Here is a 17,073-nt window from a genome sequence, read left to right as displayed (position 1 = left end):
GGCTCGAGCGGCGCACGGTGGCGCCTCTAGTGGGCGCGCTCCATGCGGGCGGCGGGAACGCGCGGCGCCGGGTCCCCGCTTCGAAGTCGCCCGCGCCGCAAGGCGCAGCCCGGCTTCGTGAGTCCCGGCGCCGCGCAGCGGAGCTCGCTGGGCGGACGGGCGGGCGGGGCGAAGGGCGGACCCCGCCCAGACACGTGCTGCCTTTGTTCCCGCCGCGGCCCCCGCAGCTGAGGCCGCGGGCCTTGTGAAGAGTGGTACCGCGCCTGGCAAGGAGAGCCGCATGCATTCCCATGTTGGCGAAAAGCCCGCTGTCCTCAAAGGCTCAGAACCTCGGGCCAGCCTCTGATTTGCCCGTTTTGAAGCTTGATGGCAGTAAAATTGCGGGATATTCTGGTTCTGATCATCGACGCACAGCTCCCAAACACTCCATATCCTTCACAAAGGTGACTGCCGGTTTACTAGCCATTCATTTTGGACTGATTCTGGAGACTCAAACTGGCAAGCAAGCCACAAACCGTCTCTTAACTAGGACCTAGAGAATTCCTGACAACACCTGCAACAGCTGAGCCAACTACCCAAAACAGGAATCTTGTTGAGTGATTAGGCACAGTACTTCCAGGTTAGAAAGCGCCAGTTTCTTTATGTACCCAGAGAGTTCTCTGCCAACAGGAGCGGAAAAGTTTAGGGGCCTTGGCGACCAGAATAGAAAATGCACTGAGCTGTACCAAAACAAACAAACAAACAAAAAAAACCGTTTTCCAGGACCTGTCAAACACCCAGAAAGGCTAGCTTAGCTTGTGTGCCCTTCATCACAACGTTCCTCGATGAGCAGAATCGTAGCCGGTATTCTATTGCTAGAACACAACACCCAACACTGGATAATCTATAATGTGTCGCGGGGCGGTGGTGACACACGCCTTTAATCCCAGCACTCGGGAGACAGAGACAGGCGGATTTCTGTGAGTTTGAGGCCAGCCTGGTCTACTGAGCGAGCTACAGGTCAGGCTCCAAAACTACAGAGAAACCCTGTCTCGAAAAACAAAAGCAAAACAAAACAAATGCGTTAACTCACAATTCTGGAGTCTGGCCCAGAACCAGAGGTAGAACTTTCCTTGAGGAGAGCTTTGAGGCTTCAACTCACATGGGCAAGGGGGAGGAGCTAACAAGTACTTGTGGGATTGATGGCAGGTGGCATGTTGGTTATCTAACAACTCACGCTAGCAGGAGCTTACTTAACCCCTTCATGCATTGAAGCGAAGCTGACTTAAAACCTTTCCTTGTAACACAAGCCAGCCAGCGACTGGCAGTCTTCCTGCTTGTGTTAACTGCTGGAACTGAGGCATGAGCCACACCAGCTCTGACAACCCAGCTCAACACTGACACTGAGATCAAGCCTCATGGCTCAGACTGTCAACAATCCTAACTGCTCTTGAAAATCAGGAGTTGCCCTGGCCCTTCATTGTCACAGTGGGTTTAAGTCATCTGCCCATGGTCTTTCAGCCCCCCTGACCCAATGCCTCTTCCTGGAAAGGAAACCCTGAAAGTCAGCCTCTGTTTCTCCAGCCCCAGGGGGAGAGACCCAGCTTCTCAGCTGGCTTCATTGTTTATGTTCTTTCAAATTATAGGATTGAGCAAAAGTTAAATGTGTTCTACTTCCCTAAATAGACACACATCTCTGAAGGCTGCAATCCACCCATCAGAAAAACCTGGGCCTGCTGTTGCCTGCAACTGAATTCCAGCTCTTACAATTGACCCTGGAGTTGATGGGCCTTTTCCAGCATGGCTGTACGCATGTTCTCTCTTGTCTTCTGTCCAGCCAGTCCTTCAAACCCTGTGTGAACCACTCCAGCCTCCTCACATTGCCAGGGGCAAAGTCATGTTGGTAGCAGAACAGAATAGGACAATTCTATCAACCTCCATGCTGAGGGACAAGGTTGTTAGGCGCCCTACCACCTAGGTGATACCTGAGAAGCTCTTCAAAGTCTATCAGTCAGGGTTCCGGAGGGTAACAGAACTCCCAACAACGGCCAGCTATTGGACAGAAAGTCCAAGAATCCAGAAGCTGCTCAGTTCAAGAGGCTAGATGTCTCAGGGGGTCTTCAGCAGAGGCAGGAATCCTGAAGTAGGCCCTAATGCCAATGAAGGAATAGCCTTGCTAGCAAGGACAGAGCAAGCAGGCAAAAAGCAAAAGCTTCCTTCTTCAACTCCAGCAGTAGGTGTGTCCCTCCTCCTGAGACCCAGATTACAGGCGTGTATCTTCACATCTCAAGACCCAGATTACAGGCGTGTATCTTCACACCTCAAGACCCAGATAAAAAGTGGAGCTTCCTACATCAAATTGAAGCAAAATGGTGTGCGCTCCAGATTTGCATTTTCGTTAAATCCAGATGTAGTCAACCTTGAATAGCCTTCACACAGGGCACCAGTCAAGTCCACCTCTGTCTTCCCCCACCCAGCTCCCTCACTGTTCCAACAGGGAAGCAAGGAAGAAAGGGAAACAATCTGCCCAACATGGTAGAATCTAGAGCCCAGAAGGCAGAGCCAGCTGAACGCTGCAGGATGCTCTACTCCCAGCATTGAGATAGCTCAGGGAAGATGTCTAGTTTTCACCATCTACCAGCCTACTTTCCCCAAAGCCTATCTAGCTACCTTGCAAGGTGGGATGCCCATGCAATAGCTCAATAGAGATCTATTGTACACTTACCACTTCCCATACTGGCCCAAGAACAGAAGGCCAAAGGAGCAACTAGCCTCATGGTACAGAAAGGATTCCAATCAAGAGCTTCAGAACGCTGGTTCTTGAGGAAGTCTTCCTATGAGTGCATAGAGCAGCATCTAGTGGCTCTTCTGAGCAACACAGATTATGTAACCAGCACACAGCAGGGCACCAGAGCAGCCCTCTTGGCTGTTAGAGTCAAAGCAGTCTCATTAATGCACAACAAAGTCCCAATACATTGAAGGCGAGTGCCTAAAAGGAGCCCTCAGCTAGACAGCCCAGAACCAGGCCAACCAATGGCCAGACCTTGGGAGTGGGGAGGAAGCTAGGCTAGCTATGTGAGACCTGGAAGGAAAAACCGCGGCACATCCCATGACCGTCTAGTGCAGCACAGTCCAACAGAGGTTACCTGAGAGCCATATTGACCAGCCACATGGGTAATGCGCTATTTTCTAGGAACTACATTAATAAAGAACAGTTGGGTGGTGGTGGTGCACACCTTCAATCCCAGGAGGCAGAGGCAGATGAATCTGAGTTCGAAGTCAGCCTGGTCTATAGAGCTAGTTCCAGGACAGTTAGAGAAACCCTATCTTGAAAAACCAAACCAAAAAAACCAAACAAACAAAAAAAAGGGAATTTTAATAACGTGTATTTTATTTAACCCAATATGCCCCAAATATTCCAGTGCATATATAAAAATTAGTAAGCTGCTTAACACTTCTTTCACACCAAGCCTGTAAAAAAAAAAAACCAAGTCTGTAGTTGGTCTGAAATAGCCTCACTTCAAGGCCTGATGTCGTCATGCGGCTAGCAGCTCTGCCTGACTATACTTCTTGCATCATCACACTAAGGGCTACTGTTCTGAGCTGCTTAGGGTTTAGGTCTAAGAGACCCTCCTTACCCTGCTCCAGCTCCACATCACATCCCTATGCAGAGTTTTAAAGTCCTTTATAGAAACTAAACTTTCTAGAAGTAAAATTATACAAAGAAACACATCTACACCTGAGAACTGCTAAACTGGAAGGGGTTTGTCAGTCCCCCAGGGGCCCCAGCCCCTCAGAATCCCCCTACTCTTGGGGTCTGCAGGCAGTATGAAAATAGCTATTTAAGATTCCAAAGTCGGGGGCTGGAGAGATGGCTCAGAGGTTAAGAGCACACTGGCTATTCTTCCAGAGGTCCTGATTCAATTCCCAGCAACCATTTGGTGGCTCATAACAATCTGTAATGAGATCTGGTTGCCCTCTTCTGGTGTGCAGGCAAACATGCAGATAGAACACTGTATACATAATAAATAAATCTTTAAAAAAAAAAAGAAGAAGAAGAAGAAGATTCCAAAGTCACTAAAGTGAGACTGGCCATGGAGACACTGGCTCCTGCACTACTTCATCAGAACCTAGCACCCTATCGCCTCCCCTGGACAAGGAGATAAGGAGACTGGCTTGGTGACTACTGTCCAAGCCCACATGTCCTCGCTGGTCCTCCTGCCCCAAAAGACACCTGAGCTCCATTTTTGACTTCACTCCTTACAGGTCAGCTTTCCTGCCAAGGTCTCCAAATATGGACTCCCAGCATGGCTATAAGATTCCCATTAGGCAATGAAGTGACAGAGCTCTGGCCAAGCCAGAAGGGGCTACATGAAACACTTGAACTTTCTTGGAAACCCACCAGCACTCAAGAAAAGACACCTTTTGAAAAAAAAATTATTTTATTGGAACTCATCTGAACATCAGATATACCTGGTGTTGGTTAGCAAGAACCGTTTGTACATTTGATATTGATGGTGCCAAAACCAAAACAGTGACTGGACATGATGGGGAGAAGGTGGCTGAGAACAAAACCTGATTTTGAGAGGAAAATGAAAGCCAGTCAGATTTAGTGGAGATGCAAAACCTGGTACAACAAAACCCTTTTACAAAATAGAAATCTATTACCAAAACCTGGAAGGACAATCTGAGAAAAGGAGGCCAGTAGGAAAGAGTGAGGGGAGGAGGGAAGAGATAAAAGACAGAGTGGATGAGAGGACACAGCACGGTGGGGACAGCAAAGGTGCAGGCATTCACCTGCCCAAATGGCATCAAAGCCTGCTAAGGAACTGCATCGGAAACAAAGCATGCTAAAACAGCGCCACCTCGTCGGCTCACACTCTTACGAGCAGAGGAAGACAGTCTGGGAAGGGGGCATGAGGGTGCTTCAAACCCAACAAAGTTTTGGTTTGGTTTTTTTTTTTTTTTTTTTTTTGTAATTTAAATTAAAACCACCCAGCCTCATTCCCGATGTTACTGTTTTGAAAAGGGATAGTTCCGTCCGACAACAGGAGATAAGGGTAGAGAGGGAAAGCAGCAGATGGAGTTCAGACAACCCAACTCCTCTAGAGGGGAAAGAGAAAGGATATGGTCTCCCGGCTGAAAGGAAATAGAGGAGAGGAAAGCAAAGAGGGGAGGAGGGGTGGTTAAAACACTGCCGTCTAATCTAGTTACTGTGTTAAAGAAAGCCATGTGCACAGCAGGCACCCTGAGGGCTGAGGCCCACACTGCGCCCGCCCGTGTGGCCGTAGTGGACACTAGCTCCTGGACTTGTTCCCATTATTTCACAGGTCAGAGCAGAGCCATATTGCAGTGGCTCCACAGCCGGCCTTTCAGGTAGTCTGCTGGAGCCGAAGTCAGAGAGGGAAGGGTAGACAGGCCAGATGGCAGGGAGAACACACCAACGCCTCATTTCAAATAAAAAACAAAACAGCAGTCTATACACAGTTGTTTGTTTTGGTTCAGTACAAACAGAATAAAAAGTCGTTGCTTTTGATGGTCAGCAAACACCCAATTCTGAAGAGGAGGAGAGGTGGCGCCCAGCAGGTGGATGAGGATCCCCAGTGGTTGGCGGGGTGCCTGGCTTTGCGGCCCTCTCCCAGGAGGCAGAGAGCACAGCTTTAGGTAGTGTAAGCCTTTTTCCTTTTATTTAGAATCTTTTTTTTTCTTTTTTCTTTTTTTTTAAGCAATTTCCCCACTCCCATGTTGGCCAGTGCTGATTACATGAGAACTGGCCGCCTATCGCTGGATACAGATGCACCAATGAGGGTTAAAAACTTTCCGAGCGAAAAGTAGAACAGAAAGAAAAGAATCTCCTAGCATTTCCCCAAGGGTTCACTCTCCCGCCACACACACTCTCCAAAGAACCGCTACAGATCCAACTCTGCAAGAGAAGACAGAGCAGTGTCAATCGGGGAAGCCGTGAGGACCAGAAGGTGTTCAGTGTCGCAGGCAGAAGACAGTGCTGCCCGGCCCTGGGTCCCGGGGCAGGCACTCACCTATGTCAGCTTCTTGGCTTTGTTGTAGAGGGAGTCCACTACTTTACTCATGTTCTGAATTGTTTCCAGAGCAGCTTCGTAAGTTTTATCTACTGGGGGTTCATCGAAAATGATCAGGACGCCCTCCCCCTGGTCCAAAATCCCTGCAAGAAACACAGCAGCAAACCAATTAAAAGGAAATATTAGACGATAAAAAAGGACCCCACTGTCTGTCTCATCACTTTATCCCAATTTCTCCCAGCACGTTTGCTATATACTCTCACTTCTTTTTTTATTAAAAAACTTTGAGTGTTTTATTATATACACGTGAGCCTGTTTGAGTACACACAGCACACTGTGCATGCAGGAGCCCTCGGAGGCCAGAAGAGGGCATCAGATCCCGAAACTAGAGTTACAGGCAGTTGTGAGCCACCATGCTGAGAACTGAACCCAGGTCCTTAAGTATCTTAACTGATGAATCCTCTCTCCATCCCCTTACACATTGTTCAAAGGGAGAGAAACTCAGCCCCTGTTTTAAAGATACACCCTGTAAATTCTGACCAGGCCCTGGCCTGTGTGCTGCTTACTCACCGTGAAACTTCTTGTCAAGAATCATCTGTGATAATTTTCTTTCCACGTCGGCCTAAAATCAAAGTATATGATTAAAGGGACCAATATCCATTAATCAGAGATCAGTCTGACATGAAAGTTTCACAAGAAAGAGTCTTACAACAAAGAAAAAAAGAAAGGATTGGAGCAAAATAGCAATGAAATCCTCTCCAGCTCTGAGCCCACATTCAGTTCCTCACAAAGAAGACAGCCCCTCCATATCTTTCCCCCATTACCACCACAGAACAGGCCTGAGAACTTACCTTGGAGAGTTTGATGAGACTAGATATGTGTTCAATCTAAAAGGAAAAGCAGACAGTAACATTGAAAGTTTGAATTTATCTTCAATATAAAACAGAAGGACAGAGAACTAGTGTGTCTCTTGAGCTGCTGAATCTAGAGAGCGGAAATTCTCCCTGGCCACACTTAGTGTCCTGCTCGGTCTACTTCCTGCCCTTCACTTTACAGAATACACTCATAGCCAGCTCATAGCCACCTACCCCACCAGCATCTTCTTTGATTCATTTCCCATCCAGACAAGTCCAAGCCCTTCGTGGCTTCTTACCAACAGACATACCCTTGAAAGTGAGTTCCTATTCTGGACAAATATGGAAAAGGAGGTGGCTACCGCTATACCATCTAACCCAAACTGTTAAGAAAGTTCCCAGGAAGATTCTTACCTGTACTCGAGAAAAAGGTTCAATGACCCGGATCAGATTCTGTTCCAGTAAGTTATCATACAACTTGGCCAAGTGTGTGCTGATGATTGGGTCATCCCGGAGCTCTGCCCGGTAGTCTGTCAGGGCCTGCCAAACAAAGCTCATACCAGAGACTGGCACAACACATTAAAGTCACTACTCCTAGTCTCCTGAAGTCTTCTGGCCCTGGTGATTATATGATACACACACACACATACACAATCTGAAGAGTATCAAGAACTAAAGCATGAAGCTACCACCTTTCCTGTCCTAAAATTTAATCCTGCAAGCCAAGACACTCTATTTAGAGGTCAAGTAAACTGTACACATATTTTTCAGCAAATATTTCAAAGAACTCAGAGATTAAATAATGAAAAATTACTACATAACTAGCTCTTAGGAGCTTTGTGAGAACAGTACAATATGGCTCTGCAGGCAAAGAAAGCAAAATGCTTTTCTTTTTGCAAAATGCTTTTCTAATTCTGCTTTGCCTTAATATTTTCTAAGTATCTGATCACAGAAGAACCATGAATAAAAGTGTCCCATCAAATTTTATGGCAAATGTATAGGCTGTTTTACTGTAACTGATCCATTTCTGTAATGGGTTCAGTGTCCAGCCTCACATTACTCTGCTCTAAGGTACGATAAAGGAAGTAGACAATCATACTAACTAGGAATAGGTAGGCGACTACAAAGAAATGACTGACATGGGAGGTCTAAGCCATGTGATGTGGCCCTTATCTTCAAACACACTGTTTTTGTTTTTTAGATTTTGTTTCCATTTGGTGGATTTATTTTTGAGACAATATGCAGTCATGGCTGGTTTGGAACACTGTGTAAACCAAGCTGACCTCAAACTCCAAGAGTCCCTTTTGCCTCTGATTACCAAGTACTGGGATTAAAGGCATGCACTACCACCAGCCAGCCTAGGTCTGGTTTTTAAGTTGATTACTAAACTCAGACCAAGAACACCAGTTTAGAAAAGAATAGACAAGACTCGTCCTAAAGTTAAAAATGTGTTTCTCCCATTTTTAATCTCAATGAGCAAAAGAAAGCTTGCAGCGGCATCATCGCAAAGAAGGGTCTTATCTCTCTTAGAGTTAGGTAAAGTAGTTCACACTTGTAATCCCACTACTTGGGACAGGAGTTCAACGTCAGTGTGGCCTACATAGCAAGATCCTATCTCAAAAAATAAACCAAGTGCCAGGCATACTGCCTTCAATCCAAGCATTCCAGAGGCAGAGGGAAGCGGATCTCTATGAGTTCAAGGCCAGCCTAGTCTACAAAGTGAGTTCCAGGACACCAGGGCTATTACAGAGAAACTGACCCACAAAAACAAAAACAAACAAACAAACAAAAAACAGAAACAAATGAATGAATGAATAGAGGGAGGGAAGGAGAGAGGGAGGAAAGGAAAGGAAAAAATAAAAGGAAAGAAAGGAAGGAAGAAAGGAAGGATAAATGAGTTGAATAAGTAAATAAGTGAAATAAGCACAAATGAAAATAAGAGAAATAAATAAACAAAATCATCTCTTTTGCTCACAGAGTACAAAGCAGGTCTGGGCTACCCACAGCTGTTCTGTGAGGAAGAATGAGGCCTAGAGTTAAGCCACAAGACGTGACTGTTGTGTGGTTTGGGCATCCCCCAATTACCATGTTACTAAAGAGTAGAGGTAAAGAACTTTATTGTGCAAAATGAATGGCAACTTTTTAAACATTCGTGTGCGCGCGCGCGCGCGTGTGTGTGTGTGTGTATGCATGCAAGCATGCAAGCATGCATGTACACTTGCAGGTGTGTGTACATGAGTGCAGGTGCCTGTAGTGTCCAAAGGGTTAGGATCTCCCTGGGGCTGGAGTAACAAGAGGCATGTGCTACCCAATGTGAGTTCTCTGTAAGAACAGTGCATGTGCTCTTAACTAGTGAACCATTTCTCTGGCTCCAAATGATACCTTTTGAAACCAAAAAGTATACACAAATGAATTTTATATAGCTCAACACGCTACTCACTATACAAAACTATTTCCTGGTTTTGATATGGTTCTGGGGAAAGAGGACATGGGATCAACATGTACTATCTTTGCAACTTAGAAATTTTTTGAGGGTTTTGTTTGTTTTTGGTTTTTGAGTCAGGGTTTCTCTGTGTAGCCCTGGCTGTCCTGGAACTCCTTCTGCAGACCAGGCTGGCCTCAAACTCACAGAAATCTGCTTGCCTCTGCCTCCCATGTGCTGGAGTGTTACCACTGCCCAATTGAAACTGTTCTTCAATGGCCTTTATCTCCACCCATTCCCCATCAAGTCAATACCACACTCACCTTTTCAAAATCTGCCAGTGATCTGTTTTTGCTAGCTTGAGCCACACATTTCAATGCTTCTGTCTGAGAATTTAAATAAAAAAAATCATGAAAGCAATCTGTCCTGAATGCTCACATATACCCGAGGTCTCATAAGCACCTGCTATAAAAACAGTAACTTATCCCCCGTCACTCTTTTTTAAGAGGTCTTAGAAGAAAAGCCAGAAGTATTGAATATCATTGTATGCCAACCAGTTTCCCTTTGAAATGTGAAGTGACTTAAATAGAAGTTTCCCAAAAGGATAGACCCGGATAAGGATTCTCTAGAGAAACTAAGCTTAAAGAGAAAATAACAAGAGAATTATGATTTCTTTCTCCTTACTCCACACCTACCCATTTCTTTCTGCCCTCAAACCTGATAATCCCTGGCCAAGCACAGTCAAGGTTCACTGTGCTAGCTTTGATACAAGATATTGACTGAGTGAGGTCTGCACTGGGGTTCAGGCATTAGTAGTCCACATATTACAACTGAATATTAAAACCCTACATCGTGCCAAAACTGAATGTACAATGACCACAAGAAACATCTAACTTGGTTATAAAAGGGTACCTGGCAGACTCTCATGTCTCCACTCAGTGCCTATCTTTCTAGATCAGCCTGACTTCTTGTGAGAGCTGTCACTGAGGCACAAAGCAACAGAGGAAGCTACTATGTGTCAGTCTACACGCATAAAAACACTAAGTCTATATTGCAGACTAAATGGCACAGGCTGTGAGGAGCATAGTTTGTTTCTAGCATCTGCCCTACAGACAGAAAAAAAATGTCATAATGAGAACACTCTGGAGCTCAGAGTCAGATAACCAAAGTTCAAATCTGTGCCCACCACTCTCAGCTACCTGTCCTTGTTCTGAACATTTGCAGGTCCTGTCTCGACTCTACAATTCCAGGCTTGGTTTTCGTTTGTTTCTTGGTTTTGTTTTGAGGCAGGGCCTTCTCTGGCCTAGAACTAACTCTGCCTCCCTAATGCTGAGATTAAAGGTGTGTGCCACCACATCTGGCTTCAGGCTTCACCTCCAGTTTTTTGTTTTGTTTTGCTCGCGTTCGTTTTTGATTTCTTGTTTGTTTGTTTTTGAGACAGGGTTTCTCTGTGTAGTCCTGGCTATCCTGGAACTCACTTTGTAGACCAGGCTGGCCTTGAACTTACTGAGTTCTACCTGTCTCTGCCTCCCAAGTGCTATTTCACCACCCAGCTCAACTCCAGTTCTTATGAGAAAAGGCTCTACAATAAAAACCAGTGGCCGGGCAGTGGTGGCGCATGCCTTTAATCCCAGCACTCGGGAGGCAGAGGCAGGTGGATCTCTGTGAGTTTGAGACCAGCCTGGTCTACAAGAGCTAGTTCCAGGACAGGCTCCAAAAACCACAGAGAAACCCTGTCTCGAAAAACCAAAAAAAAAAAAAAAACCAGTGTTCCTGAAGTCAGAACTACAACTGACTTGGAACTTTTACTGAAGGAAAAACCAATTAGGACCACTTACAGAGAAAAAGGAAATCAGTTTTTGTACGCCACAGATTTAGGGAGATAGCTAATTTGTTCATTGTTTAGAGACAACTCTACCTGAAATTCAGAATGACTGCTTTTACTTAACTACAACAAACTGCAGATAGAACAAATACCTAATGTCTCAGACATCATCCTGACAACTGTGTGCTCTAAAAAGCCATTCACATCTACTCAATATAAAAGGATGATCAACCATCAATGGCCTCTTTTTAAACTATACTCAGACTCACAGTATGAACGGAAAGATAATAAGCTAATAACACTCAAACTCTAGTTCTTACACCAAGTAATCTGGCCTCCCTGCAAGCATGCATGAACCAGATCTCACCAGGTTCCTGACTCAGAGAATCAAGATGTGAGATTCACTGGTTCTACTTGCAAGGGAGGCTCACAACAGGAAGATATGACCAAAGATAAATTGTAACCTATCAGCAAATGCTACAATATACTTCTATAAGCCCCTCAAATTACTTGTAACAGAGTCCAACACTTACTTTCTAGGCCAAGAATTTAACAGTAAAGAAAGTCTAACGAATGAGCTTCAGGGAAGAAAACAAGGGGTGGGGAAGGTAAGATGGAGACCTGAGGAACTCTGGTCCCATCACACATTATGAACTTGACAATCAGCTGGTCTCAGAGCAGACTGCAGTCACGGCATTCCCTACCTGCCTCCCTGCATACCGAAGTGCAAGCTTTCCGCTCACCAAAGCCTGGACATCTTCAGGGCTACAAAAAAAAAAGATATACTTGGTCAACTGCTCCAGGACATTGCAATTCTAATCATAGATAATTGAACTATTTACGAGAATTCCATTGTGAAGATTCACCCACACTGAAAAATCAACTAAACTCATATGTCCCAACACTGCAGCAGCCAGGTTTCTCCACTCTTGGCCAAAGCTAGCAGTGAAAAGTAAAAACCTCCCAACATTAAAGAGAGGGACAGCAGAGTGTGGTAGCACATACCTTATGGAGGCACAGGCAGACAGATCTCTATGAGTTCAAAGTCAGCCTGGTCAATGTAGTAAGATCTTGGAAGGGAGGGAAAGAGGGAAAGAGAGAGGGAGGGAAGAAGGAAGAGAGAGAGAAAGACAAAGCAAGAGAGAAAGAGAGTGAGAAAGAAAAAGAGAGAATGACAGACAGATAGACAGAAAGTCCAACTGAACCCCACCCCTAAATCAACAGGCAGAATAGTAAGTTTGAGTCAAATCTCAGCATAGTGGGTCTTGTTAAAACAACGCGGCCCTGGGGAGGGGGATGCAGCTCAGTTGGTAGAATGTTGCCTGGCACACATTAAGCCCTGGATTTATTTCCCAGTACTGGTAACTCATGTCTGCAATTCCAACATTCTGGACAGCAGAAGTGTGCCACCAACATCATTCTTATCTACATAAAAAGTTGAGCAGGGCTAGAGAAATGGTTTGGTTGTTAAGAGCACTTGTTACTCTTGTAAGGACCTGGGTTCAATTCCCAGCACCTACATGGATGCTCACTGATATCTGTAACTCCAATTCCAGTTCTGATGCCTTCTTCTGGCCTTCTGGACACCAGACATGCAAGTGGTGCACACACATATAATCAGGAGAAACACGTGTACACATACAATAAAAACAAATTTCAAAAATATATTTTCAAAAAGGTGAGGGCCAGTGGGAGGTGGTAGCATAAGCCTTTAATCCCTGCACTTGGGAGGCAGAGGCAGGCAGATTTCTCTGAGTTCCAGGCCAGTGGAAAGAAAAAAAAAAAAAAGATAATGCCAGCCTGGACAACATGAGATCCTACGTCCCCTGGTGTATCCCCTCAAATAATAATAATAACAACAACAGCAGCAGCAGCAGCAATAATAAAAAATATACAATTAGATGATTTTAAAATCACGACCCTAGGTTAGGGACATAGCATTTATCTAGCATGCATGAGGCACTGGGTTCAGTCCCTACCACCACTTAATTATCATGCCTTTTATAGCCCAGTTATTCAAATATTTCCTGGGCTCCATGCTCCCCATTCAGGTTGGCCAGTTGAGTAACACTGGCCTATCAGCTATTTCCTGAGCTCTGTCCTGTGCTCCATACTTATGAGGACAAAATATTTGAAAAATGAGAAATTCTCCAAGAAAAATTTCCACTTAAGTAATTTCTAAAATCCCCAAATCCAAGCAAAAGAGATGTGGTGTACCTATGTCAACCAGCCCCTCAGCCTGCAGCTAACTTTGCATTTATGAGTGGTGAAACTTCCTCCCAAGCCACCTCTGCTAGCACAAACTTGGTTGAAAGACTAAAGTTCTTATATCCTTCAGTTAATGTACACTTACGTGTTGAGCATGATTTTGCACAGTAACATGTACTTCAGAGATGTGATGGCCTTGGGGCTATCAATGGAGTCATAGCCTTCAAATGCCTCATAGAAGTATGAGTAAGCAGTTTTCCAGTCCTTCTCCTCTGCTGCATGAATAATACCTGAAGAGTGAAAGGAAAGAAGAAAAAAACAAAATAGTAGAACTAGAAGAGACCTGTAAATTCCTTAGAAACTGACTCCAACGGGAGCAAGTTACTAATGACCTCAAGTGAGGACAAAGGAACTGCCCCAGGTCATAGCCAACAGAGCTGACATTAGAGCTCCAGGTCTCTGGCCCCTGATCAGCACCCACCTTTTTAAACCACCAAAGGAGTAAGAGACCCAATTAAAAAGGAACCCTAAAAACCTCACATTGTATTATTATCTTTCCCATGCTACTTACCACCTATTCCTACCAGCACTGAAACAAACGTTAAGCCTCCATCGTATCACTTGTACAGGCCAGTGAACTGACCCACACATGCCCAGACCACATGAATGACCTCAATTAATAGCATCAACTCTGGGCTGGGGTGTAAAATGCTTGACTAGTACATACAAAGTCCTGCATTCAAGCCCCAGCACTGAATAAACTGGACGTGATGTCAAACATCTGTAATCCTAGCACTTGGAGATAGAAACAGGAAGACCACAGTTCAAGATCATCCTCACACCAATTTTAAGGTCATCCTGGGATTTATGAGATTATATCTCAAAAGCAAAGCAACAAAATTAAAATAAAATAAAAAGAATCATGCCAGGTGGTGGTGGTGACACAAGCCTTTACTCCCAGCACTCAAGAGGCAGAGGCAGGTGGATTTCGGATTCCAAAAGTGAGCCTGGTCTACTACTGAGTTAAGTTCCAGGACAGCCAGGGCTACATAGAGCTCAAAAAAACAAAAAACAAAACAAAACAAAAAAGAACTACTAGCTTTTTCTATGCTGAGTTTGGTGTTGTTGTTAGATTTTTTGATGAGACATTGTCTTACTATGTAGCTCTGGCAGTCCTGGATCACCATGTAGATCAGGTTGGCTTCCTCTACCTCCAACTGCTGGGACTAAAGGTATGTCCTACGCCTAGCTAAATTTTGAATTTTCACACTGAAGCAGCTTTCCTGATTGGTAATATTCCCCAACATGTTATTACTTTCATTTCAAATATACCTCATTTTGGATGTGATTTTGCCTATAGGAAAATATATATCTCTCTACAGCCAAGGAAAACTCCCTCAAGACTGGAGAGGCAGCTCAGCAGTTAAAAGCGCTGACTGCTCTTCCAGAGGACGAGTCCAATTCCCTGAATCCATAGGGTAGCTCACAACCATCTGTAACTCCAGTTCCAGAGGATTCAACACCCTCTTCCGGCCTCAGTGGCCACCAGACGTGCATGTGGTACATAGACTATGCATGAAGGCAAAAGACTCCCCCACACAAAACAGAACTAAATAAATCTGTTTGTTTGTTTTTTTGAGACAGGGCTTCTCTTTTTATTTTTTTTTTATTTTTTTTTTTTTTTTGGTTTTTTCGAGACAGGGTTTCTCTGTGGTTTTGGAGCCTGTCCTGTCTTGTAGACCAGGCTGGTCTCGAACTCACAGAGATCCGCCTGCCTCTGCCTCCCAAGTGCTGGGATTAAAGGCGTGCGCCACCACTGCCCGGCAGGGCTTCTCTTTTTAATAGTCCTACCTATCCAGAAACTCACTTTAGACTAGGCTGGCCTTGAAACACACAGAAAACTGCCTACCTCTGCCTCTCCAGTGCTGTTATTAAAGGTGTGTGCCACCACTGCCCAGCTCTAAATAATCTTGGAAAACACAACAAACTGCTAAAGTTGCCAAGCTTAATGAATATCAGAATTTCCCCCATATCCTCCCAGGATATCAATAGGGCAGAATAAGTCAGTCCAATAAGTCTGGCTGGAGGAAAAAAAGTGAGCTAAACACTATAGGGTTATGTGCTCATAACCACAGCACTCATCAGCACTCAGGAGGCTGAGGAAGGAGAATTCTAAGTTCAAAGCCAGCAGAGACTATAATGTAGGACGTTATCTTTAAAAAGAAAGGAAAGAAGGAAGGGTGGGAGGAGGGAAAGAGGGAAGGAGGGAAAGGGAGAGGAGGGGTGAGAGAAAGGGAGAGAGAGACCGAACAAGGCCTCAAAGACAAATATGCTGTTTTCTTGAAAACATTAACAAGAAAAGTCACATCAGCAGTATTACAATTGGCTTATGTTTACTTTTTAAAGACTTTTTTCATCTTTGTATTGCTTTTATTAAGCTATACATTTTCTCTCCCTTCCTCCCCTCCCCCACGACCCCCACGCTTCCAATTTACTCAGGAGATCTTGCCTTTTTCTCCTTCTTACGTAGAACCAACCATGTATGTCTCTCTTAAATTAGGATCCTCTTTGTTTTTCATTTATTTTTTTATCTGAGTGTTTGTACAGATGCCCAGAAAGGCCAAAAGATGGCACCAAATTCCCTAGAGTTAGAATTAGGGGCTGCCCAATGCATTTCTAACTGCTTAGTCATCTCTCCAGCCTGAATATGTTTACTTTTAAAAGCAAAACCCCATAGTCATTCAACACAAACATTAAAGGGAGTCTTCCACGTGCCAAGCAGAAAATATACAAACAAGGCTCCTAACAAACTTAGTACGATAGTGTGAATAAAAGAATAAATTTTGGGGAACTGTAAAGAACACCTGTTCTGGCAGAAAATTCAGTGCCCAACACCCAAATGGTGGCTCACTGCCATCCGTAACTCCAGTTCCAGAAAATCCAATGCCCTCTTCTGGCCTCTTTGGGTACCTGGCAGACATGAAGTACACATACATGCAGGCAAAACACCATTCATATGAAATAAAAATCAATCTTAAAAAAATTTTTTAAAAAATATATTTTGGTAAGTTAGCTCAAAAGCAAAAAAAGGAAGCCAACAAAGGCGAATCTGTGAGTTGAGGGCCAGCCTGGTTCTAGAGCTACATAATGAGATTCTGTGTAAAAACCAAGAAAGAATGACAAAGAAAGTTTGCAGAAGAGACATACAAGTGTAAAGGCAGGGCATCTGAAATCAGGATTATCTTCCAGCAGTCCTGACATGAAGCCTGTTCAAAAAAAATTCTACAAGTTTCCAAAAGTCTCTAAGAGACTAATAGATTTGATTAACACACATAAGGTAGGCCAGTCTGGAAAAGAAATGCTACCATTCTTAGTAAGTGACTAACAGATAAATTAAGTGAGAACCCCAGCATATGGCTGACAGTCAGGTTGCCTAGACAAGCACTGATAATTATGGTTTTTTTTGTTGTTGTTTGGTTGGTTGTTTTTTCGAGACAGGGTTTCTCTGTAGCTTTGGAGCCTGTCCTGGAATTCACTCTGTAGACCAGGCTGGCTTTGAACTCAGATTCACCTATCTCTGCCTTCCAAGTACTGGGATTAAAGGCGTGTGCCACTGCCCAACTGATAAGTATGTTCTTGTTTTAGGCAGTTAATTAAGAAGAAGCTGGCTTGAAACACAGCCTTCTCGTTTGTTTCTTAAATCAGTCAATTATTTTCCAGCTTCAGTCCCACCCCCATTCCTTTCAC

At 44.4% G+C, this 17,073-nt stretch overlaps 1 protein-coding gene across 1 annotated transcript in view; it reads right to left on the bottom strand.

The window, feature by feature from the left end:
- Positions 1-4,927: 4,927 nt before the first annotated feature.
- Psmd11 (proteasome 26S subunit, non-ATPase 11) overlaps positions 4,928-17,073 on the bottom strand; it is a 34,345-nt gene continuing 22,199 nt past the window's right edge. The window contains exons 7-14 of the mRNA XM_057775519.1: positions 13,472-13,616; positions 11,823-11,883; positions 9,617-9,679; positions 7,286-7,411; positions 6,869-6,904; positions 6,588-6,639; positions 6,018-6,160; positions 4,928-5,902 (exon numbers count right to left, since the gene is read on the bottom strand). Coding sequence (XP_057631502.1) covers positions 6,018-6,160; positions 6,588-6,639; positions 6,869-6,904; positions 7,286-7,411; positions 9,617-9,679; positions 11,823-11,883; positions 13,472-13,616 — 626 coding nt within the window. The 3' untranslated portion in view covers positions 4,928-5,902. The remainder of the gene's footprint in view (positions 5,903-6,017; positions 6,161-6,587; positions 6,640-6,868; positions 6,905-7,285; positions 7,412-9,616; positions 9,680-11,822; positions 11,884-13,471; positions 13,617-17,073) is intronic.

The sequence above is a fragment of the Chionomys nivalis genome, chromosome 7 (assembly GCF_950005125.1).
Source record: "Chionomys nivalis chromosome 7, mChiNiv1.1, whole genome shotgun sequence".
In the NCBI taxonomy this organism is placed as follows: domain Eukaryota; kingdom Metazoa; phylum Chordata; class Mammalia; order Rodentia; family Cricetidae; genus Chionomys; species Chionomys nivalis.
The sequence above is the reverse complement of the archived record's forward strand: the minus strand, read 5'-3'. Positions and strand labels throughout refer to the sequence as shown.